The sequence below is a fragment of the Carlito syrichta genome, unplaced genomic scaffold (genome assembly GCF_000164805.1).
Source record: "Carlito syrichta isolate Samal-C Ts95f unplaced genomic scaffold, Tarsius_syrichta-2.0.1 Scaffold301628, whole genome shotgun sequence".
Lineage (NCBI taxonomy): Eukaryota > Metazoa > Chordata > Mammalia > Primates > Tarsiidae > Carlito > Carlito syrichta.
In genome coordinates, this window is record NW_007245724.1 from 415730 (window position 1) to 440171 (window position 24442).

At 41.1% G+C, this 24442-nt stretch overlaps 1 protein-coding gene across 1 annotated transcript in view; it reads left to right on the plus strand.

Annotated features, from left to right (window-relative positions):
- Positions 1–24442, plus strand: part of SCLT1 (sodium channel and clathrin linker 1) — a 140237-nt gene that overhangs the window by 85248 nt on the left and 30547 nt on the right. The window contains exons 15-17 of the mRNA XM_021710888.1: positions 227–372; positions 4300–4492; positions 8437–8633. Of these exons, the coding sequence (XP_021566563.1) occupies positions 227–372; positions 4300–4492; positions 8437–8633 (536 nt within the window). The remainder of the gene's footprint in view (positions 1–226; positions 373–4299; positions 4493–8436; positions 8634–24442) is intronic.

Genomic DNA, 24442 nt, shown 5'->3' on the forward strand with positions numbered 1-24442 from the left:
TCCAGTCTGGGCGACAGAGTGAGACTCCAACTCAAAAAAAAAAAAAAAAAAGTAGTAAATGGTAGAGTCAAATCAAAGCTTTCAAGAAAAAGCTATGTAACATAAAAAACACTTGGTATATTTTCAGCATGAAAACATTATGACATTTTCTCATCAGTAATTTCAGTTTCTGAACTCTATTGAGACAGTTCCTTCTGTAAGGTAATAAACGTATAAACTTCTGCAGATGTACCGTGACAGCAGAGGAAATGAAAGTGATTATAGAAAACTTGAAGAAATGCACCAAAGATGCCTGATTGCAGAGCGTGCAAAAGATGATCTTCAGCTAAGCCTTAAGAGAGCGGAAAACAGAGTAAAACAACTTGAAATAAAGTACGTTTTCTCTTGGATTTTCTATAATAACATCTTCAGGATTCAGTTTTCGACAGAGTCTTTACCTTATTTTTTGGTAGGACTCACAAAATATTTTATGTTTAAAAAAAACTAGGACCAAATATAATTTTTTCAAGAATGAATTTCTTCAGAAAGAAAATATTTAACAGTAATATGCTATTTTTATATAGTCTTTATATATAGTTTATTACTTGATATAGTATTTTATATGTTCATAAGATTGTACTGACTGTGCAGCTATTATAATAGCTTGCTTATAATTATGGCTGTTATACTATTTATACTTAGTATGTTTCTTGTGGTACTGAACATTCTATAATGATCCATCATGCTTACTTATATTATCTACAAAAATGATAAACTTCTAATTTGGTATATGCATTCTGAATATTTTCCTACCTTTTCTACCCAGTGTTACTTAATACGATAAAATTTATTTATTTGAATTCCCCGAAATCTCAATGTCTGGATTATTTTAAAGATATTTTTCAAATATAATTTATTTCTTTAAAATACATACAGTTACAGAAAGAGAAGGACTGAGAAAAAATTTTTTAAAAACACATACTGAGACTGGGCGCAGTGGCTCAAGCCTGTCATCCGAGCACTATGGGAGGCCGAAGTGAGGGGATTGCCTGACCCACAGGTTCAAGACCCACCTGAGCAACTTGGCGAGGCCTTGTCTCCACAGTAAATCAAAAAATTAGCTAGGCATGGTAGCGCGCGCTTGTAGTTCCAGCTACTTGGAAGGCTGAGGCAGAAGGATTGCCGGAACTCAGCTGGTTGATGCTAGGGTGACCATGAGTGTGCCACTGCACTCCAGCCTGGGCAACGGAATGAGACTCCAACTGATACCTAAGTTATTTAATAACATTTTTTTCAAAAGGAGATCCTGCAATTTGTTTCATAGATATATGTGTAATTTTCAGTAATCTATGAAGGAGGGACCCCAAAGAAACAATTATCTTTTGGCAAATGGGCCCTTGTAGGACATTCAGAATTGTTCCATTGGATCAAACGGTCAACCAAAGTTTTTATATCGAAGTTCTGAGAAGTTTGTGTCATGATTTGTGTAAGAAACATCCCGAGCTGTGACTGGTTCTTCCACCATGACAACACACCTGCCCATACCACGCTGAGTGTTCAACAGTTTTTGACCAAAAACTGCATGACCCCCATGCCTCACCCTCCCTATTCACCAGATCTCTTTCTGGCCAACTTTTTTCTTCTTCCACGGATGAAAAAAATGTTCTCAAAGGAAAACATTTTGCTGATGTGGAAAAGGTGAAACCAAAAAAATGGCAGAAGCACTAAACGGCATCAAAATTGACAGTTTAAAATCTGTTCTGAGCAGTGGGAAAAGTGTCTCGATAGGTATATTGCATCAAACAGAGAGTACTTTGGAGGTGACGGATTTACACATGTGAGGATAAATACACAATTTTTTGTGAATAAGTTCCAGTTTTGGGGGGTTCCCATCTTGTATTCAGGTATTCTGCTCATGTGGTTGGTTACTTGTAAATGAAGCCTGCAGGAGAAGCTGGTTTGTTCCAGTATGAGTTTTCTTGTAGGTAGTGAGAGAAGTACCATGTGAAGGCTTCTCCCCCCACCATATGTTTGCAGGGTTTCTATCCAGTGTGTATACACCCATGTGTCTCTTAAGGGGTTATAGAGACTTAGAAACACAGCTCTCCTATTGTATTATATTGAATAGAAGCATTTCTGCATTTGTTTTAATTTACGTGGTCTCTCTGCAGTGTGAATTTTTTTGTGTACAGTAAAAAGAGAAATCAGTGAAGTCATTGTCATGTTCCTTATATTCACAGAGTTTTTGTCCAGGAGAATTCTCATGTATTTCCTAAGGATGTAAACATCAAATAAGGTGTCTGCTAAACACTCATTGCAGTATGGGCAGGTGCACTTGTAAATCACCCATCATGAGATGGACAAATGCATTGAAAGAGTCTCCAAGAAAAACTCACTGAAGCCAAATGCAGCCTGCCCCAACCACCCTAGCTGGCACACTGATGCCCATCGGTTCCTACAACATTTACCTAGTGCGGGGAAGCCTGTGCTAAAGGGGCTCCCCTACCCCCACCCCTAGCCCAAAGAGACTTCCGTGTTTTCTGTTTGTTTGCTTTGGTTTCCCAAACAAACAAGTGGGGCCGGAATATAGAAAACATTACTAGGGGAGGGTTAAGGAGCAGGAGTTGGTAAACAGGAATTAGGGAAAGGTTAGGAAGAATATTGGGTACACAGGAGCTAGGGAGGGGCCTGGCATCTTGTCGTCTGAATGTGGTGATCCGAAGAGTTTTGGTTCCTTGATGCTGTAGGCCTGTGGGTCGGTTTCCTGGGAAAAGAACTCAGATAAGACAAATGTAAGTTTCAAGCTTTAAGGCCAGGAAGGTCAATTCCTATGTTTATTTGTTTATTTTTAACTAACTGTTAGTTCTGTGGTTTCACAAGCACTTTATTCAAAGGGCTTCTCCTGAGTGTGAGTTCTCCTGTCCAGTCTGGTTCAGGAATGCTGGGAGTGCTGTGTTTCTTAAGTTTCCTTTAATCTCTAGGTATCCTCTTTTTTCTGTTTTTTTCCTTGCATATGATTATTGGAAAAGGGAGTGCTTTGGACTGTAGCATTTCCTCTACAGCATGCATATATCAATGCCATTTACTTTGTTTCTCTTTCCCATATAGTTCCTAAAAACGAGTAATTAGACCAAGAGGCTTGATCTGGTTTCGCTCTCGTTTTTTGTAAGAATTCTTCATGGATGATGGTACTGTGGTCTTCTTTTCGGAAGCTCATAATATGTGGTTGTTTCTGGTCTCAGCATCATTCTGATGTTAGCGTCCTTTGTTATCATTGCCTAGATGCATCCTTTAATTAGGAACTTTGTCAGCCAAGATTTAGACAGGAAAAAGAGCTATGGGTATTCTGGAAATAAAGGGTGTAATGTAGGAATCGGAGCTTACAATGATATGGGAGGAGCCGGGGAAGCCAAGACCTAGTCGGGAGGGAGCAGTCAGAAATCACTGGCCACGTTCACCTGAAGCACTGACAGAGGTGGGCACATCAGCACGCCCAAGAAGAATCATAGGTATGTGCTCCATGGTGGGAAAACCACCACCTTGTGAAGGTGGCTCCTTTTAGCATTCTTCTGCTTACAAAAGACTTTTAACCAATCATTTTCTTAACCCTTCACAATTTTTGGAGCATTTATATTACAACTCCCTATGACACTTAACTGACCAGGGAATGTTGTCGGGGCTTGATTATTTAGGATTGAAGAAGTTTTAATAGATGGGATAAAAATCAGCAGTATATTGATTGGTGTAACATTCATGTTTAGAAGTTGTCTCACCCAGTGATCCGTTGTTGAGAAAGTTCAGGAAACATAGCCTGTTTAACTATGATAAAACAAGAAGTCTACAGAATTAGCAGTTCCTAAAAACTATTTCTAAGACATATAATGCGGAAATATAAAAGTAGATCTTACCATTGTGATTTAGTGATATGGTCTGTGAGCGTGTTTTTCTGTAAAGCTTGTTGGTGAAGTAAAGGAGTTTTCATTGTGTCCACTTTATCTTTTTCACTGTTGGCCTCAGCTCGTTCCCTTTACATCCTCCTTATGTGGTGATTCTCAGTGTCAGCAAAAATTTGAAAGAAGCTTCACATTGATTTTCTAGATGAGTGATTAGTTTATGGCTTCTTAGTTAGGATGATTAAGTTGAATGTGTTTGCCTGGTGTAACGTAACATTTTGAAATCACATAGCTTATGTCTAAAGTGAAAAGAAATGGCTCTGAATCAAGCAAACAGAAGTCTACGCCATGAAGTGTAGGCTGCCTTTTTGTCTTGTACTACAGATCATTGAGTTTAAGGATTCTTTTTGTTTCATTTTTTAATCAGTTCCTCAGAAGAGATATCCCGTTGCCAAGAAATGATTGAGAAACTTCAAAATGTTTTGGAGTCTGAGAGACAGAACTGTGGATTTGTCAGTGAACAAAGGCTGCAACTTCAGCAAGAAAATGAACAGTTACGGAAAGAGACTGAGGATTTAAGAAAGGTTGCTCTGGAGGCACAAAAAAAAGCCAAATTAAAGGTATTTCCAAGACTAGAGTTAAATATGTGCTTGTGAAAATCAAAGTGTAGAGAATATTCAGAAAGACCCAGTAAAACATGTGTAAGGCCTTTTCCTTTTTGCTCACCAGATAGCACGAAGGCATAATTCAGAGTGCTAACCAGTCGCTTCTGTATTGTAGAACTTGGCAGGCATACTTGAAAATGATTGCCTCTGCTATCCACACACACACAAATTCTTCTCTAAATATGAAATGCACTGATATTCCTGCCAAAGCAATTTAAGCAGCACTAACAAAACTATAGACTAGACAACTTTACAGACTGCCTCCCTTCTCCCTGTATAATAGCCTCTCAAAAACTGAACTTTTCTGAACCAGCTGGATAGAGGACGTCCCATCAGTATGCTCTGAGAACCACTCACAGCCAGCCTGAAAATTCCATGACTGAAAAAGGCAAGAGGCAGGGGTCATCTGAAATAAAATTATCTTTCTTTTATCTCCCCGTTCCTCCGTCACCAATGCTTCCATGCTTCTGTGGTAGGAGCGTGATACTCTTTTTAAGGGCATTTCAAAAAACACAGGTGTTCTCATCAGCATCTTGTTTACCTATCCCCATTCGATGAGATTTTCGTAAAAAGTGACTCCAACTCTTTATGCTAAACAGCTACATCTTCCAGTTTCATCATAAGGATATGGAGTGGTAATGTTAGTGTTTTATTTTGTTTTTCATTGCTCCAAGGACTCATAAGTAGTTGTATTCCAACCTGATTCATATAAGCATTTAATTATTGAGTGCCTCCTATTGCAAATATAAAATACTTAGTTATGTATAAAAACTTGACTCTGAAATGAAAAAGAGAATCTCATCTACAAAGAAGATTGTACTTTGTGCTTTAAACTGAAAGGAAGTCTTTAAAGAATAGGGAGAGGAACCATACTACCAGATATCAAGTCTTGATATAAAGCCACAGTATTAAGACAGTGTGGTATCAACACAAGAATAACCAAATTGATAATGGCAAAAGTAGTGTCCAGAAACAAGCCCATTTTTCATAACCACACCTGATTTATAGCAGAGGTGCCACTGAAACTCAGTGGTGTCAGGATTGTCCTCACAGATTGTGAAAGATCAGTTGGATGCATATTTTAAAAATCAACCTTTACACCGTATATGCTGCCTTAACTTGAGCTGCCTTGTAGACCTAGATGTGAACTGTCAAATAGTGGAGTGTTTAGGAGAAAATCTGCCTGCCTTTCAGTAGAAGAAGACTTCTTAAACAGAACACAAAAAGCACTAATCATAATGTAAAGGTAGATGAATTAGATTTCTTTAAAATTAAGACTTTTTAGTCATCAAAAGACACCATTAAGAAAGCGAAAAGCAGGAGAAAGTATTTGTAACTCACACAACCATAAAGAAGACTCATATCCAAAATATAAAAACTTTCCAATTAATAAGAAAATTATCAGTAAGGAAAAACAACTAATAGTCAATAAGGAAAAACTATTCCTGAAAATGGGCAAAAGACTTAAAACAAGCACTTCATAAAAGGGAATGTATGCCAGTATGTTAAAGCTCATTATTTTTTTAGGGAAATGCAAATTAAAGCTACGAGGTAACACTACACACCTACCAGAATGGTTAAATTTAAAAGTCTGGCGAAATCAAGTGTTGATAAGGTCATGAAGGAACTGGAACTTTGCTGTGGTACTGGTGGGAATGTAAATCAGTACCACAATTAGTGGTGACTTTTCAGGCCGGACACACGCACATCCTATGCCAAATAATCCTGGCTGCATACACAACAGATAGGAGTGCTTATGTTTACCAGAACATGTACCAGAGTACTCCAAGAAGTTTTGATGAAAACACTGAAAAAATCCAAAGTCCTTCGTTGAGATTGTACTCATATAGTGGAGTAAATATAGCATTGAAAAATAATGAGCTATATCTGTAAGCAGTGATGAGTGAGCGTCCCAGACCTAGTGTTGAACAAAAAGCCAACCGTTTTAAAAAGGCTATACTCTCTTATTCCACCTGTGGAGAAGGGGTCAGAATAGTGGCCCAAGGCACCACCCGCACGTGGACACCCCAGGAGGCTTCCTCCCACAGCCTTCCTGCCAGTCCTCTCATCGCTTCTCTTCTCTCCCTTGCGGAAGAGTGCCGTCTTCTAAGTAAACTGAAAGCAGCAGAAGTAAAGCTGGGGCGATGTGGGGCATCTGGTTGGCCACACACCTTCGTGGTGAGCTCTGGAAGGTTTCCATCTGCTCCCGCAGCCACGGCTTGCCTTTCAGCCCAGCTTTCTCCCGTCCCACCTCCTCCTCCTCCTCCTTGCCAAGGCTCTCCATTTCCTTGTGGTCCAAATGCCCCTCATAAACATCTGAAATGAAGAAATGGAGTCGTTTTCAGCAGTCCTGCTGTCTGCTAGGATGGGCATCTCTCTGCAGAGGGGGGGCACAAAGGAAACAGGGAGGGAGACATGAAGCCGCTTTCTTGGGGGGCATCCTGAATTGCAACCGTGGTGGGATTGTTGTGACAGAAGCTCTCTGTTTGATGTAAAAACCTGCCGAGAAGCTTTTTCCTCTGCTCAAAACCGTCTTTGACCTCATCAGTTTTGATACCTTGTAGTGCTGCTGCTGTTTTTTATATTGCCCCTTCCATATTGGCAAACGTTTCCCTTTAAGGTCTGTTTTCGTCTGGGGGAGCAAAAAAAGGAAGGTGTATGGGAGGGGCCAAGGCACGGGGTCATGCCATTTGGAGTCGAAAACTGCTACACACTCAGCGCAGTGTGAGCAGATGCACCGTCGTGGTGGGAGAACCAGTCATCTGCTTGTCACAACTCGGGATGTTTCTTTCGCACATTGTGAGGGGGCCGTCTCAAAATTTCCAGATGGCTGGCTGTTTGATCCAGAGGAACAAATTCTGAGTGTATAACAAGGGGCCCACCCTCCAAAAGAGAGTCCGGGGTTTTGGGGGTCCTCCCTCGTATTTAACGAATTACTAGAAGCAGAGCCAATGGAGGCCATTTTTGAGGCATATTACTTGAAAATACTGCAAGACGGGTGTTCTTTATAATATTTCTTTAGTGTAGCGAAATTAATGGCCCAAGAGTATACCAGTGAAGTCAGATCACTGAAACTTTCCACCAAGGTTTGCCACCTGAAACACAAAACACAGCAAGTTATTTCAGTAACTGTTTTCTCAGTTACCCAAGGGTGGTACACAGGCAGCTCTGTTCTAGATGCAGCCAAGGAGGCAGTCTGTCATATACATTGGAGGCCTCAAAGCTTTAGGGATTCCTTCCCCGAGCCCTCGTTGAGAAAGCTTCTAGTGTATCCAAGGAGCATTCACGTATGTGTTTATTCTGCAGTTAAAGTGCTTGTGCTCTAATGACATAAATTCTTAGAAATGTTGAACCACATGAAAGTCTGAAAATCATTATCTGTATTGTGGCTTTTTCTGGAAAAAAAACCAAACATATTGTTCATTAATACTGCCACTGAGATGGAAATAATTTCTGTATATAATTTTATTTGACTTTGCAAAGCCCTTTGAAAGACAGTTTGAAATTTAGTATATGCATCAAAAGCGGTTTGAGTAAAAGCTAACCCAGGTAGCAGGAGCGTGAACACTTTCCTAGGATTCTGGCAAACAAAATAAGAGTAGATAAAGAAAGCAGTTTTATCTTAGACAGTTGCCTTTCTCCTGCTGGCATTTTAAAGTGTCAGGGAAATTCAAAAAACTGTAGTTTATCATAATTCTAATCTTAACTAAATTTATATTGTAATACAGTTTTCGTTTGTGAAGACAAATCGTAAGCTTGCTTTCTTCATAGATTTTTCATCCAGACTTTCTTTACCTCCACACACACTGAGTGATTCCTAGCATATGTGTCACTGGTGAGTAGTGCACCTAAGATAACAGGAAGGAAAAGGAAGACACTGTGTCCGTCTCGTTCCTCAGATCAGCACAATGGAGCAAGAATTTTCGATAAAGGAGCGCGGCTTTGCGGTCCAGCTGAGAGAGATGGAAGACAGTAGCTGGAACTCCACCGTGGAGCTGAGGCGGCTGTTGGCAGCCCAGCAGAAGGCGGCTAGCAGGTGGAAAGAAGAGACGAAGACGCTGGCGGCGAGCACCGAGGCCCGAGTCGGCAGCCTGAGGTACGTTCTGCCCTGTCTTCTGGTCGGCGCGGTCTGCAGAAGACGACGTCGCCTAGCGTGACCGCCCTCGCTATGAGCTTTGTGCAAAAGTGTGGAATTCTGAACCTTACATTTTTATTCAGCAAATACTAATTGGACTCCTATACGGATATTAAGCTTTATAAACCAAAACAAATTTTGTATTTTTTGTAAATGTCATGCATATTTCATGCAGTAATTTTTTATTGAACATGTCCGTGCAGTCAGTACCATCTGCATATCAGTGGACCATATGTAAAGTACAACCCACCTGGCCTACAATGCCTGGAATATTTGTTCTCTCTGGCCCTTTAAGGAAAGAATATTTGCGCTCTCTGGCCCTTTAAGGAAAAGCTTGCCGACCTTTCCCCAGAAAGAACTTGAAACTCTGCCAAAGAGCTGGGCAGGCAGGGCCTCATGCTGGGAATAAGGCTGGAGGGCTTTGGTCAAGGTGGTGCCCTTAGGCTGAGTCTTCAGATGACTTTGACCACTGTGTGCAGAGAAGACTGCAGTACACTTGAGGTTGCTCTAGAAATAAAGTGTGTTAAAAAAAAAAAAAAAGAATAGACTGTTGAGATCAGGGTAGAAGAAGGGGAAGGCGTTATAATAGATTAGAATATCTACGCTGCCCTGGTCCAAGTTCAGCATGGTAAGGCTTAGTCAGTGCTTGAAGGGTTGCAGATAATCCTAAAATGATGCTTTGGGCCATATTGGGTCCTTCTGTCATGTAGGTAAGAGTACCAAACAGTCAGTGTGTATATAAGATGGGCATTCGGGGAGAGATTGCAGTAGGAGCTGTACATTTGTGTATTCTTTTTTTTTTTTTTTTTTTTTTGAGTTGGAGTCTCACTCAGTCGCCCAGACTGGAGTGCAGTAGCCGCTCCCGGCCACCGCAGCCTCGACCTGCCGGGCTCCGGCGATCCTTCCGCCTCAGCCTTCTGAGTAGCCGGAATTACAGGTATGCGCTACCACGCCCAGCTGATTTTTTGATTTTTATTGTAGAGATGAGGTCTCGCTGCCCAGGTGGGTCTCAAACCCGCGGGCTCAGGCAGCCCACTCACCTCAGCCTCCCAAAGGCACGGGATTACAGGCTGAGCCACCGAGCCCAGCTCATTTGTGAATTCTTGACGTACACATGACTTTTAAAGTCATGGGGTGAGAACATGTTCAAAACAGAATAGATGTGAAGTGAACCTGCCTGAGGACTGAGTTCCAAAATGCAAAGTTTAGGGAAATGAAGATTCCACTGAAAGTCGCTTTCTCAGAAGTATATCCAGGGAAGTGGAAATCAATACAAAATGATGCTTTAAAAAACATCAAGCTGAGCAGGGTGGCTCACATCTGTAATTCAGCACTTTGGAGGCTGAGGTGAGAGGACCACTTGAGGCCAGGAGTTTGAGACCAGCGTGGACAACATAGTGAGACCCTGTCTCTAAAAGAAGTTTTTAAAAATAGCCAGGTGTAGTGTTGTGCACCTGTAGTCCCAGCTACTTGGGAGGCTAAGGCGGGAGAATTCCTTGAGCCCAGAAGTTTGAGGCTGCAGTGAACTATGATGGCACCACTGCACTCCATCCTGAGTGACAGAGCAAGACCCTATCTCAAAAAAAAGAAAGAAACATTCAGAAAGGGAATGAGCAATAAGGGGTGATATTTAATGAACACTCAATGTGTGCTTTGTCCTAAGCAACTTGGATATTCTTAATGAACCTTCGCAACAGCCCTACAAAGTATTTAACGTTATTAATTATGTTTTATAGATAGGGAAAGTGAGGCAAGGGAGGTGAAAGACAAAATCACATAGCTAATGAAATGACAGATCCTGGATTCAGATTCAGTTTGGGTCAAGACAATGTGCTCTTAGTCATTTTGTTTTATAACAAGCCATTATTAATTGACTGGGTAAGGTGAGGACTAAAAAGGAACTTTTAACTTTGGCACCATGTGGTCATCTTTGTCAACCATAGAACGAGGAGCCTTGGTGGGCCTGGGAATGAAAGACAGAATGAAAGAGAATCTCTGTTTAGCTAATGGTGAGCCATACAATTCAGCCTAACCCTCCACCACAACTAAAAAAGGGAAGTGAATTATTAAAAGCAGCTACTAAAGCACTAAAGAAGTAACAATAAAATTATTACCAGCTTGGCTCTATCTCAGAAATGCAAAGTTGATATGACATTAGAAAATCACTTCATATCATTTACCATGTTAACTTATTAAAAGAGAAAAATTGCAAGGTCTTTTCAGTAGGTGCAGAAAAAAGCATCTGATAACATTTAATATTCATTCATGGTTTTTTCCAAAATATCTCCTAGCAAACCAGGAACAGAATTTCCTTAGTTTTATAGAGGTATTTATTCTACATCAAACATTATTCATAATAGCAGAAAATAACATGTTAGCAACATTCTTTTGAAGATTGAGAAGGTGACAAAGAAGTCCACTGTTACCACTTCTGTTAATCCTGTACTGAAGTCCTCAACAATGCACTATGGCAAGAAAAAGAAATAAAAGGTTGACCAACTAGAAAGATAAAGAGAAAACGGTCATCCCTAACAGACAACATGATCAAATATGGTAAAAGTCCAAAATAATTGATAGATAATTATTAGGTGCATATACAAAGCCAGTTGTGTATCTACATACTACTAACAAACATTTCAAAAGTAAAACTTTAAAAGTTTTAAAGTAGTAAAATGTATAATTGCATCAAACAATCAAATACCCAGGAATAAATCTAAAAATGTTTAAGACTTTTATTTGAAAACTGTAAATAATATTAAGAGTAATTAAAGATAGCCTAAGTAAATAGAGCCGTAAACCATGTTAATTGATCAGGAAACTAAATATTATAATTATGTTCATCCCCCTTCCCACCAATTTACCTAAAAATCCAGTATAATTGCAATCAGAATCCTGGCACATGGAGCTATACCTGAAATATAGTAAGTAAAAGAAAACAAGTAGCATAACAGTATGTGTAGTACTCTGCCCTTTAAGGGTAAAAAGGGCGGGTGGTGGTGAGTGTGTGTTCATATATATGTATATATGTAAACAAATGTGTTATATGTATATGCACACATTCAGATACACACACACACACACACACACACTTCTGTTTTTAAAAATGAAGAGGTGAGCCAAAAATAATTTAAGTGATAATCTAGGAGAGGAGAAAGGGGCGAATGAAAGCTAGACTTCTTTGAATGATTCCTGTGTTATAGATTTATAAGCTTAACTCTGGAACCATGTAAATGTTTATATCATTATTTTTCAAATTCAATCAGTTTTTTTAAAAAAAAAATACCTACAAATCAAAAGTAAAATTAAACAAATTAACTTAATTGTATAGGAAGTCAATGGCTTAACTACACAGATGAAATATTTCAAGTGATATTAATCATAGTAATTAGATTGTATTTCCTGAGGATAAAAGAAAACGCAAAAAATCATGAACCGTTTTTGCTAGTCTCATTAGAAATAATTTTGGTGGTGTCCTGAAACTTATAATTATAGGATAAAGCAGTTGAGTTATTATTAAAAGTCTTTAAGAACCCAAATTTTCATCATAAAAGAAAAGGAATTCAAAGAAATTTAATGAACTTCTAGTTTAAAATTGGAATTGGAAATATGAGTATATGCACTCAAGATGTGCAATCCTCTCTTAACCACGTGCATTTCCTAGCTTGGTCCTTTCAGTGAACCAAGTGAAAGCAAGACCAGTACTCTGTTGCAATGAGGTCTCCTGAAAGAAACTAGGACTCCTTAGAGAAACAATTGATTACTGATTTGAGACAGGAAAGTGCAAGATAAGCCTAGAAAACACTTTTTCATAGCAAAGAGCAAAGAGACGGTATCAAGATTACTGGGGTCATGTCAAGGACGCAGGAACCAGCTTGAGGCTCCCACTGGCCCATGTGGGGCAATTTGAACACCAAAAGCATATCTGCAGTAGATTGAAACATATCAAATATTATTTCAAAATGATATAAAGAGAAAAGTCTTTAGTCCCTTTGGAAGATGCTATGGAACCAACTCATTCTAAAAAAATAGACTAAAGGGAAAAGTCAGACATTTGCTTTACCTTTGCTCTCTTTTGTCAGACATCATTTGGTCTTTTGTAACCTTGTCAGAGAGCCAGAGTAAGGATTTGGCCGGTTGTTCGATGTGTCTATCCCAATTATGCATGCCAGAACCAGGAGATAGCCTCAGGGGAAGATGGTGGACATGCAGAGCCCACAGTGAGAGCCCACTCCAGAACTTGACTGGTGGCCTCACTCCTCTGGTTGGTGGTCCACTGTGGTATTTGAGGGTTCTGGGAATTTGTCAGTTCAGCAGTGTCTGGTAATCCCAAAAGTGCCTGGATGTGCCATCACACAGTCTGCCTGCTGCCTCTTCACAGGCCCTTGGGAAAAGGCCATGCGGAAGTGTCTGTGGAGGCATAGCAGGGTCCTTCTTCAAAAGGCCCTGCCCCACCTTCCTTCATTTCTTCATTCAGGGGCTCAGAGGCTGAACTGGCTCGAGTTTAAGAGTTGGTGGAAGGGCCAAGACTCTTTTTTGTGGTGAGCGAAGTCAGACTGCTGTTCGCAGGCTCGCTGGTCTTCCTCCTCCAGCAGACCAAGAAAGGCTGCAGTTGGCTACCCATCTGTTTCAGTTCTAGGGAGGCGATGGTCAAACCAGCAGAGCCCAGCAGTCTCTCAGGGCAGACTCTTCTGGTCGCCACTGTCCATCCTTCTCCTCCCTGTCATCATGCCCACAGCGTCTTTGAGGTTGAAGGCTGCTACAGCGTCCTTGCCGTTGAGAATCCCGTCATTTCACTGAGCCAGGAGCCCTGTTTCACGGCAGCATTTCCCTCGTTCATTTCTGTCCCACAGAGAGTAACCACCACAAGCTCAGGGACACTAGTCACACAGTTGTGTTGAAGAGAATGTCCTCCGGACCTTCCTGAGGGACAGTGGAAGGGTGGATGAGCTGGGTTTCCGTTAAAAAATCCACTCTAACCTCCCAGTCTCCTTCAGCCTCTGATGGCAGTCTTTATACCAGATGCTCTAGAATGGAGACTGTCATCCTCTAATTAACCCCCTCCTGAATGTCTGGAGACATTTCAGATTACTCCTGGCATCTGGTGTGTTGAGGCCAGGCATGGCGCTAAACATCCTGCAATGCCCCAGACGGCCTCCACTGTAAAAAAGTGTCTGACTCAAAACGTTAGTTGCGCCAAGGTCGAGAAACTTTGCTCTACATCAGAGGAAGGAACTCCTGACATTTCAGTGCAGGTCACCTTCAAGTGCAGTTTTCACTCAACCAACTCAGCAAATGGAATCCAAAGTATGCGTCATGACCCCGTAGTGATGAGTTTGGGCTAAGCTAGCCTTTTGTTCCTTCCTCTGTAATCTGGCAGCCTCAGGACCCACAGACACACTCCAGGTTTCTCTATAAAATTGGCAAAGTTATGGCCAGGCATGGTGACTCACGCCTATAATCCCAGCACTTTTGGAGGCCACAGGTTCGAGACCACCTGGGCAACTTGGCGAGACCTCATCTCTACAATTAAAAAAAAAATTAGCCAGACATGGTGGCGCGTGCTTTTTGTTCCAGCTACTTGGAAGACTGAGGCAGAAGGATTGCCTGAGTCCAGCAGGTCGAGGCTGCAGTGGCCATGAGCGTGCCACCACACTCCAGCCTGGGTGACAAGAGTGAAACTCCAACTCAAAAAAAAGAAAAGAAAAGAAAAGAAAAAAAGACCTGTATATATGTAAGGATGCCTTCATAATGAACTTTTGTACACCAAACCCTGACTTGTACCCCACATCTTTACATTATAAAAGTTTTTTAAAAATTGGCAAGATCACGCAGTCACGCTGGTGTATCTGCCCCTCACAGGTCATGTCTTGTTCCTCATTCTCTAGAACGAAACAGACTTGAGTCTGGCTGTAGGGTTAGAAGCAGTGACTGGGACTGAGGTAAACGCTGAGGAGAGGACCCCTTCCTCCCGTTACAAGTTTTCCAGGTAAGGAGAACTCTCTTCCCAAGTATGGCGTAAGGACTGCTTGTGCTGGCGAAGGAGGCGTACAGAATTTAGGAACTTGCAGGACCCACCTCCACTGAGGGCTGTTCACATGTCCTCCTCCCATTTTTCACAGAAGGAAAGACCCTGCCAGGGTAAGAATTCAGTTTGTTTTGTAATTTAGCCACCCACGTGATCAGACTTGGGATTTGATTATCAGAAGTCTCAGCTTTGCAGCCAAGGAGGCCAGGGTTTCTTTTAGGACAGTTATAGTAGCTTTCAGGTCCTTGACTTTGAGCTAGGAATTTACCACCCTGAGCTCTTAATTTTCTCTCTCAGAGTTCTCTACTTTGAACACCCCGTTAAGTATACTCCTTTTTCACTAATGTGTTCTATGTCAGAGACTGTTTAGTCACCCAAAGCCTTCTCCTCTGTAAGCTTTTGAGCATAATTTTTTGGTGATATTTAGCAACTGCTTTACCATTACATGTCATGGGTTCCCAAGATTTTCTGTATCACTGGCCTTTAACTTGAATCAAATCAGCGAGCCAGTTCCAGATCATCAGAACCATTTGGACTCACCCTTAAGGTTATGTTCCTCTGGAACGACTTCTGATACCAATTTCTGTGTCAGAGCTTATTCAAGAAGACAGAACTGAGTGAGACTATAGGATTCATCTTGGGAATTAGGCCTCAAGCAATTATGGAAGATGGTTGAGAAGTCGGTCCAGTGCGGTTCTCCCTGCATCTGGTGCTGAGCCTGAAGTGAAATCACTGTGGATGACTGAACCAGCAGCTGTAGGAAAAACTAGACGTGATGAGAGAAGAAGTGAGTGCAATGCAGGGACCCCTGCAAACATGGCATTGCAAGCAGCACAGAGCATGGGGGCCGGGATGAGTTTGGTGCTTTGGAACGTATGAAAGCTGCTAGAGAACTCTGTTCCCCTTTATCAGGAGAAGTGACCAAAGTTCATGGAGCTCTTGCGGAAGACCCAGGACTTGTCGACAGGCCTTGTAATGAAGATGGTTGGCCGGTCACGACGGTGCTGCGCGGCCCTTCAGAGCCAGATGAGCTGACGAGTGAAGAGGCGTACGAGAAACACGTAACGTCTGTCAGGGAGCAAGACTGGAACCCGAAGTAAACCAGTGAGAAAGGTCAAAAGTGCAAGACGGGAGGACGCCTGGAACCCACACCTGGGTCTCACCGTGCCAAGGGCCGCCACGGGTGGCCTGCGGGAGGAGTGGGGCGCTTGACCACGACCCGCGTGGCCCAGGAGACCGGGCGAGAGCATGTGGTAGGTGGCCGGCCGAGCCCCACACCAGCACGGTGGCCTCACACATCAGGGGCAAGGGGCCTGACTGCCATGGCTGCCCAGCACCTGTCTTCGGAGCCTAGTGCACAGATTTATCTTATGATGCAAACCAACCCAGGCCCGGGCTCAGAGGGACGCCTGGGAGATGGAACTCCAGCTCAGCCACGCTGGTTAAGTCTGGAGTCACCACGGTGTGTTTGTCCTCATGTAATTCATGATAATGAGCACTATAAGGAAAATGAGGAGAAGAAATGAGGAGGTATTCACAGAGGAGGAACACATTGGGAAGAGCCATTTGTCTATTTTGCTTTTGTTGCCTCTGCTTTTGAGGTAACATGGAAAAAAATCATTACCCAGACCAGTGTCGTGGAGCTTATCCCTATGTTTTCTTCTCGTAGTTTTATGGTTTCATGTCTTATGTTTAGGTCTGTAGTCCATTTTGAGTTGATTTTTGTCCCAGCACCATTTCTTGAAGAGACCACCCCTGTTGTGTGTTCTCAGCACCTTTTTTGAAAATCAGTTGCCCATAAATACTCGTATGGAGATTTATTTCTACATGCTCTGTTTTGTTCACCAGTCTGTGTTTTTATGCCAGTATCATGCTGTTTTGACTTCTGTAGCTTTGTACTATATTTTGAAGTCAGTCAGTATGTAGCCTCGAACTCCGCGACTCAAGCAATCCTCCCACTTCAGCTTCTCACGTACGTAGTACTACAGGGTGCTACCACACCCAGCTAATTATTTAGATTTTATTTGTTTGTTTGGTAGAGACTGGGTCTCACTATGTTGCCCAGGCTGGTCTTCAACTCCCGGCCTCAAGCAATTCTTCCACCTTGGCCTCCTGAAGTGCTAGGATTACAGGCATGACCCACCACACCTGGTCAGGGTTTTCTCAATATATATGCATATATATTCACATATATTATCATTCTGCCTGCAAACAGACAGTTTAACATCTTCCTGTCCAATTTTTATTTATCTTGCCTTATTTCTCTAGGTAGCACTTACTATACCGTATTTAATACAAATGCCATGAGTGGGCATCCTTGTTTCTGATTTTCAGAGGAAATACTTTCAGCTTTTCACCATTAACAATGATGTTATCTGTGGGTTTGTTATGTATGGCCTTTAGTATGTTGAGGTACATCTGTATTTTTGGTAGATAATTAATTTTCAGATAAATCAAAGAATGTCTTTAAAAGATGACAGATGTTTTAGATTTTAACTTATATAGGTCTTAGATGTATATTTTAATATGTAAAGTTAAATATATTTAACCAATAAGCTCATGCAATAAATATCTTACAAATTAAATTTTTATAACTAAATCTTGGTTTAAATGCTCTAAGATGGTTTATACTTTTTTTTAGAAAAACATATAAATTAGGTAATCTAGGAAGGAAAATTTGTTTCGGTTCTGTTTTCAATTATAGACAAATCTATGAATTATTTCTTATCCAAAACTTAAACTGAGTCAGAGATCTGGCATGGGCACAAAACACAGGTATTTCCACATGTGGCACATGCAGAAAGTTAAAACAGAGAGTGGAGATGATAAAGAAGAGGACTTGAATCAACTTAGAGGAAGGTAGAGAACACATCAGTGATACTAAACCAGATGGGCTATGATTGTTTGTTTTTGAGTTGGAGTCTCACTCTGTTGGCAGACTGGAGTGCACTGGCACACTTCTGGCCACCGCAGCCTCAACTTGCTGGGCTCCAGTGATCCTTCCACCTCACCCTTCCAAGTAGCTGGAACTATAGGCACATGCTACTACATCCAGCTAATTTTTTATTTATTGTAGAAACGAGGTCTCACCAAATTTCTCAGACTGGTCTCGAATCCACAGGCTTAGGCAGTCCACTTGCCTCAGCCTCCCAAAGTGCTGGGATTTCAGACTGAACCACTGAGCCTGGCCATGATTGTTAAAATACAAAAAAAAGGATCAGAATCCAGGATGGGCACCATGGAGCAGCAGACCAGTGCCTGTCTAGCCAAGCAAGGCAAGAGAGTAGGGACCCAACTGCCAATAAACAGAAACACCTTGAACATTTTTAGAAGAATGACACACCCTGCACCCAGCAATGGCCTCTTTGAACACATAGAGACCAGAAGTGATGGCAGATGTGGGAATCTGGACACTATCCCCTGTGGTATGCCAGGCTTGCACAGGAACTGAAGTCCTGCCCAGTGAACGAGAGTGAGATGCTTTACGTTGTTTCACCCCCTCCCGGCCATTGCATGAGTCAGCCACTATGAGCACAGCTTCCTCCAGTGGAGCCTGGCAGCCAGCTCCCAGACAGAGAAAGCCCTTCTGAAGAGCGAACCCAGCTGGCACCTGCCGCCAACAACTAAAAGCCATCTTCTCAGCCATATCAGAAAGAATCACCTCCAAGTCTTGCATGCCTGAAGGGTAGATTCCCACCTCCCACCATGACAGGGAACTTGCTCTTTTTCGAGAGCAGAGTACAGTCTTGAACAGGGAGGGAATGATAGGAAAGACACCCAACAGCTTTCTTGGTGGGCAGACTTCTGGGCTGCAAACCATGGATAGTAGACGATGAGCCCATCATCCCACCTACTTTCCACAGAGTGCTAACTGCAGGGCCTAAAAACTAACCCAAGTAGATTAACAGCAAGAGACAAAGTCTACAGTAGAGAAACCAGCCACAGGGCAGAGCAAGGAACAGAAGTGATTGCCTCTCCCTTTATCACTGAATGACCTATATTGAATCCAGAAAAGGACCTAGAACAGACGGTCATTGACTAGCTTCAGAGCAACAAAAATAAAGAATTGCAGAGAGGGAAGAGAGGCCTGCCACAAGTGAGGAAAAATCTCCTAAAAACATAGGCCACCCTCAGAGTCCTAAAGAGACAGTGCCCAAAAAAGCAGCTATCATCACAAAACAATGGAAACCCCCCCACCCAGAGCAACCTGCCCCAGATAACAGTTACATAAATCAAGAGTGGATGGCTAAAATGAACAGAGAGAACCAATAGAAACTAGAAGTGAAACTCACCAAAGTCATACAGGAAGTAAAAGTGGAGTGGCCAATTTCAGAAAAGTTCATTCTGAAATAATGGAAACGAAGAACTTCATCCTGGAAATTAAAAACACAGTAACAAGCATAGGGAGCAGGATCAACCAGGCAGAGGAAAGAATCTCAGAGCATGAAGACCAAAATATGAAATTAACCATGTCTGTGGAAAACATAGAAAAATAATTCCAAAAGAAGGAGCAAAGCCTCAGAGAGATGTGGGACTATGTCAGGAAGCCAAATCTACACATGACCGTTACCCATGAAGCAGAAAAAGAAACTGAAAACACCATGGGACATGAGTTCATCCAAGAAAACTTCCCACCTCTCACTCGAGAGGTGACCATTCAAACAAGAGATTCAGAGAACCCCCACAATTTATCACATGAGAAGACCATTCCCAAGTCACATAGTAATCCACAAAGTAAGCATGAACGAAAAAAAATCTTAAAGGCAGCAAGAGAGAAAGGTCAGACTATCTTTTTATAGGGGAGAACCTGTCAGATCACTTCAGACTTATCTGCAGAAACACTACAAGCCAGAGGGGACTAGAGTCCAATTTTTAACATTCTTAAAGAGAAGAAATTCCAGCCAAGAATTTCCTACCCTGCAAAGCTTCATCAGTGATGGAGAATTAAAATTCTTCCCAGACATCCAATCCCTAAGAGAATATGCCACCTTCAGACCAAACCATCTTAGGAGATGCTTAAGAAGGTGTTGAACAACAACAAAGAGTGGTCCTACTCATCACAAAAGTATAGACAAGCTAACCGAGCATATAGAGCACTCACAAAAATGAAAATGCATGCATATATAAATACAAAAGTAAAAAGGAAACAAAGCAACCCCCTAGGAACTCTATGAAAGGATGAACTCTCACATTTTAATAATCAATTTAAACACAAATGGACTAAGTGCGCCACAGAACAGACACAGAGTGGCAAACTGGATAAAGAAGCATGATACAGCAGTCTGCTGTCTCCAGGAAGCTCATCTCACTGCAGAAGACACTCACAAGCTCAGAGTCTGGGGCTGGAAAATTGCCTTTTAGGCAAATGGAAAACACAAGAGAGCAGGTGTAGCTATTGTGATATCAGACAAAGCAGACTTCAAACCATCAAAAGCTATAAAGGACACGAAGGACACTGCATAATGCTAAAAGGGTTAATCCACCAGCAAGAAATATCCATCCTAAACATATAGCTCTCAATGCAGGAGTATCAGGTTTTACAAAACAACTACTCAGTAAACTAAGGACATTGACTCTAGCACAATGATAGTTAAAGACCTAAATACTCCACTAAGAGCTTTAGATAGACCATTGAGGCAAAAACTAACAAGGAAATCTCTGGGACCTTAGCGTTCAATCAAATTGATTTAATAGACATCTACAGAACATTCCACCCAACATCTACAGAGTATACTTTGTACTCATCAGCACATGAAACATACTCCAAGACTGATCACGTTCTCAGACATAAATCAAACATGAACAAATTTCAAAAGATTGACATAATACCAAGCAGATTGCAGTGGAATAAAAATTAAATATTGCCACTAACAAGATTCCCCCCAAAACACACCAAGACTTGGACACTAACCAACATGCTGCTGAATGACTTCTGGGTCAACACAGATATCAAGACAGAAATAAAAAGATTCCTAGAAACAAATGTAAGCAAGGGCACATTTTATCAGAACCTCTGGGATGCCATGAAATCAGTGTTAAGAAGAAAATTCACATAGCATCGCATGCAGAAAGATTGTAAACAGAAAGATAATAAGTAAACAGCCTAACGTCACATGTAAAGGAACTGTAAAGGCAAGATCATAAAAATCCTAACTTCAGCAGACGAATACAGATGGCCAAAATAAAATCACAGTTGCAGAATATAGAAGACAAAACTATCACAGAATGGGTCAACAGGAAAAATGCTGAATAAATAAGATTGCTGGACCACTGACCATATTGGCTAAAAAAAAAAGAAACAACATCTAAATAAACACAATTGGAAACACAAAAGGCAAAGTCACAAATGACGCTGAAGAAATTCAAAAGATTATCAGATTACTATGAACACCTGTATGCAAATAAATTAGAAAACCTGAAGGAAATGGTAGATTTTCTGACATCACACAGCCTTCCAGGGTTGAAACGAGGAAATTGAAACTCTAAACAGACCAATAACAATCCAGGAAATTGACTCAGTCTTAAGAAATCTGCCCACCAAAAAAAAAAAAAAAAAAAAAAAAAACTCCAGACCAGATGACTTCCCAGCTGAATTCTACAAGACATACAAGGAGAAGCTGATGCCAATATCTTCCAGGCAATTGAGAACAATGGAATTCTCCCTAATTCATTTTAGAAGCTAACATCATACTGATACCCAAACATGGAAAAGATATAACAAGTAAAGAGAATTACAGGCCAATCTCTTTGATGAACATAGATGCAAAAATTCTCCACAAGATTCTAGCAAATTAGATCCAACAACACATCTCAAAAATCATTCACCATGACCAGGTGAGATTCATTCCTGGGATGCAGGGCTGGTTCAACATTCACGAGTCCACAAATGTAATTCAGCACATTAGCAGATATAGAACCAAGAACCACATGATTATATCATTAGATGCAGAAAAAGCACTCAACAAAATCTAGCATCACATCTTGATAAAAACCCTTGAGCACCTAGCATGGAAGGAACATGCCTTAAAATGGTAAGTGCCATATATGATAAACCCACAGCCAACATTTGACTCAGTGCACAGAAGGTAGAAACATTCCCCCTAAGAATGGAAACAAGACAAAGATGCCCACTCCACCCCTCCTGTTCAACATAGTGCTGGAAGTCCTAGCCAGGGCAATCAGGCAAAAGAAGGAAATCAGGGGTATCCAAATAGGAAAAGAGGAAGTTAAGCTATGCCTTTTTGCAGATGACATGATTCTATACCTTGAAAACTCTAGGGAGTCTGTTAAAAACCTCCTTGCACTGATAAATGACTTTGGTAAAGTCTAGGTTACAAAATTAATGTTCAGAAGACAGTTGCATGTCTGTATACCAGCAACAAGTAGACAGAGAACTAAATAAAAGGCACAATCTCATTCACAATAGCCACCCCCCCCAAAAAAGAAAGAAATACCTTTGCACCCATCTAACCAGAGAATTGAAAGACCATTACAATGAGAACACAAAACACTGCTTAAAGAAATCAAAGATGACACAAACAAAAGGAAAAAAATTATATGCTCATAGGTTGGAAGAATCAATATTGTCAAGATGTCCACCCTACCCCAAGACAGTCTACATATTGAATGTACTGCCCATCAAATTACCAACATCATTTTTCTCAGACCTGGAAATGACGATACAGAAATTTACATGAAAACAGAAAAGAGCACGAATAGCCAAAACAATCCTCAGAAAAAGGAACAAAGCAGAAAGTATCACACTTCCATACTTTAAACCTTATTACAAGGCTGCAGTAACCAATACCTGGTATTGGTATAGGAGTAGGCACAAGGACCAATGAAACAGGACAGAGATTCCAGAAGCAAAAACACGGACTTTCAACCAACTTATCTTTGAAAATGCCACCAATAACAAGCACTGGGGAAAGGATACCATATTTAGCAAATGATGCTGGGAAAACTGGCTGATCACATGCAGAAGAATGAAACTAGGCCCCTGTCTATCACCATATACACAAACCAACTCAAAGTAAGCTTAAAACCTCAAACTATAAGAATCCTCGGAGAAAACATAGGGAAACATCAAAGCTTAAGCCATGAATTCTTGACCAGGTCCCCAAAAACAAATACCATAAAAGCTAAGATAGACAAGTGGAACCTCATCAAATTGAAAAGCTTTTGCACAGCAAAAGAAACCATTAAAAGAGTAAAGAGACAACCCAGGATCTACAAGGAGCTCAAATGACAGCACCATTAGAAAGTGGACACTTCTCAAAAAAAGACATACAAGCAGCCAACAGACACATGACAAACTGCTCAGCCTCACTGACCATTGGAGAAATGCAAATCAAAACAATAATTAGAGTCCACCTAACTCTGGTAAGGATGGCTATCATCAATAAGTCAGAAACCAGTAGATGCTGGCACAGGTATGGAGAAAAGGGAACACGTGTACACTGTCGGTGGGAGTGCAAGCTAGTTCAACCTCTATGGAACACGGTGTGGCAATTCCTAAAAGAACTAAAAAGTGACCTTCCATACAATCCAGCAGTCCCTCTCCTGGAAATATACCCAGAGGAACATAAATCATTCTACAGAAAAGACACCTGCACATGCATGTTTATTGCCACACTATTCTCAATAACAAAAACATGGAACCAACCCTACTGCCCTTCAAAAGTGGACTGGATGAAGAAAATGTGGGACATATACATAATGGAGTATTACGCAGCCATAAAGAGGAATAAAATCATGGACTCCGCAAGAGACCACCACACACCGACACGAACACAGCTGTGAAACACTGATACGCCAAGGTTATGAAACCTAACTGAGATGTTTGTAACAGTGTTGCCAATGTAAGTGCATTGTGGCGAGTTGCAAACTTAATTGTCAGTCCCTGTATGTAGTTAACCTTTACTTGTACCCCACATCTCTATAATACAATAAAATCTAAAAACAATAAAGTATAGGTTAGAAAATCTCAAGTTTATTTGATATCTAGAAAAACTAATAAAAGAGCATATTTTAAAGTGTCAAAAAATATGGAGAGTAAATCTCAAAACATGAAACCCTGCCAGCTGTGGTTACTTGGTACCAACTGATGATATTAACAAAATGATAATAGATTGTAAAGTCATCCATCTTTTGGTAAAACTCTAAGCTAGGCTTCCTTGATTATTCAAATCCAGCTTTGGAATACTGAGAAATATAATACATCTGAGGAATAAGCATAATGAGCTGGCTTGAGAGTTTGAGGTAGGAGATGAACTACCAAAGGAGAGATTCAGAGCTCAGTAGTTGATGACCCTTCAGGAGGGACATATCTACTGGGACCAGGATTTAAGAGCAAATGCCATCTTTAATGACTTCTACTTTTAAATGATGGAATAGCAAGTGTTTATGTGATAAAATAGATCTGCATTTGCTGGCTTCTAAGGTAAAAGAAATCTTGACCATAAAACAGTTGGATGCTGAAATTTAAGAAAGAACCATCACAAAAGCGAGTTCCCTCTTCATCACGTTCTGGAAGAACTGTCTCCCAGAAGTGACTTTGACTTGATCTTCACTGTTCAGTATTGTCAGCTTCATCACTGAATTACTGACCTTGTTCTTTTGAAGCTCAAAACTTCGCCCATTTAGTGAAAAACTTATGATTTCCGCTCCCCTAAAAGCTACCTTCTAGTCTCTCTCTCTCTCTCTCTCTCTCTCTCTCTCTCTCTCTCTCTCCCCCCCTCTCCCT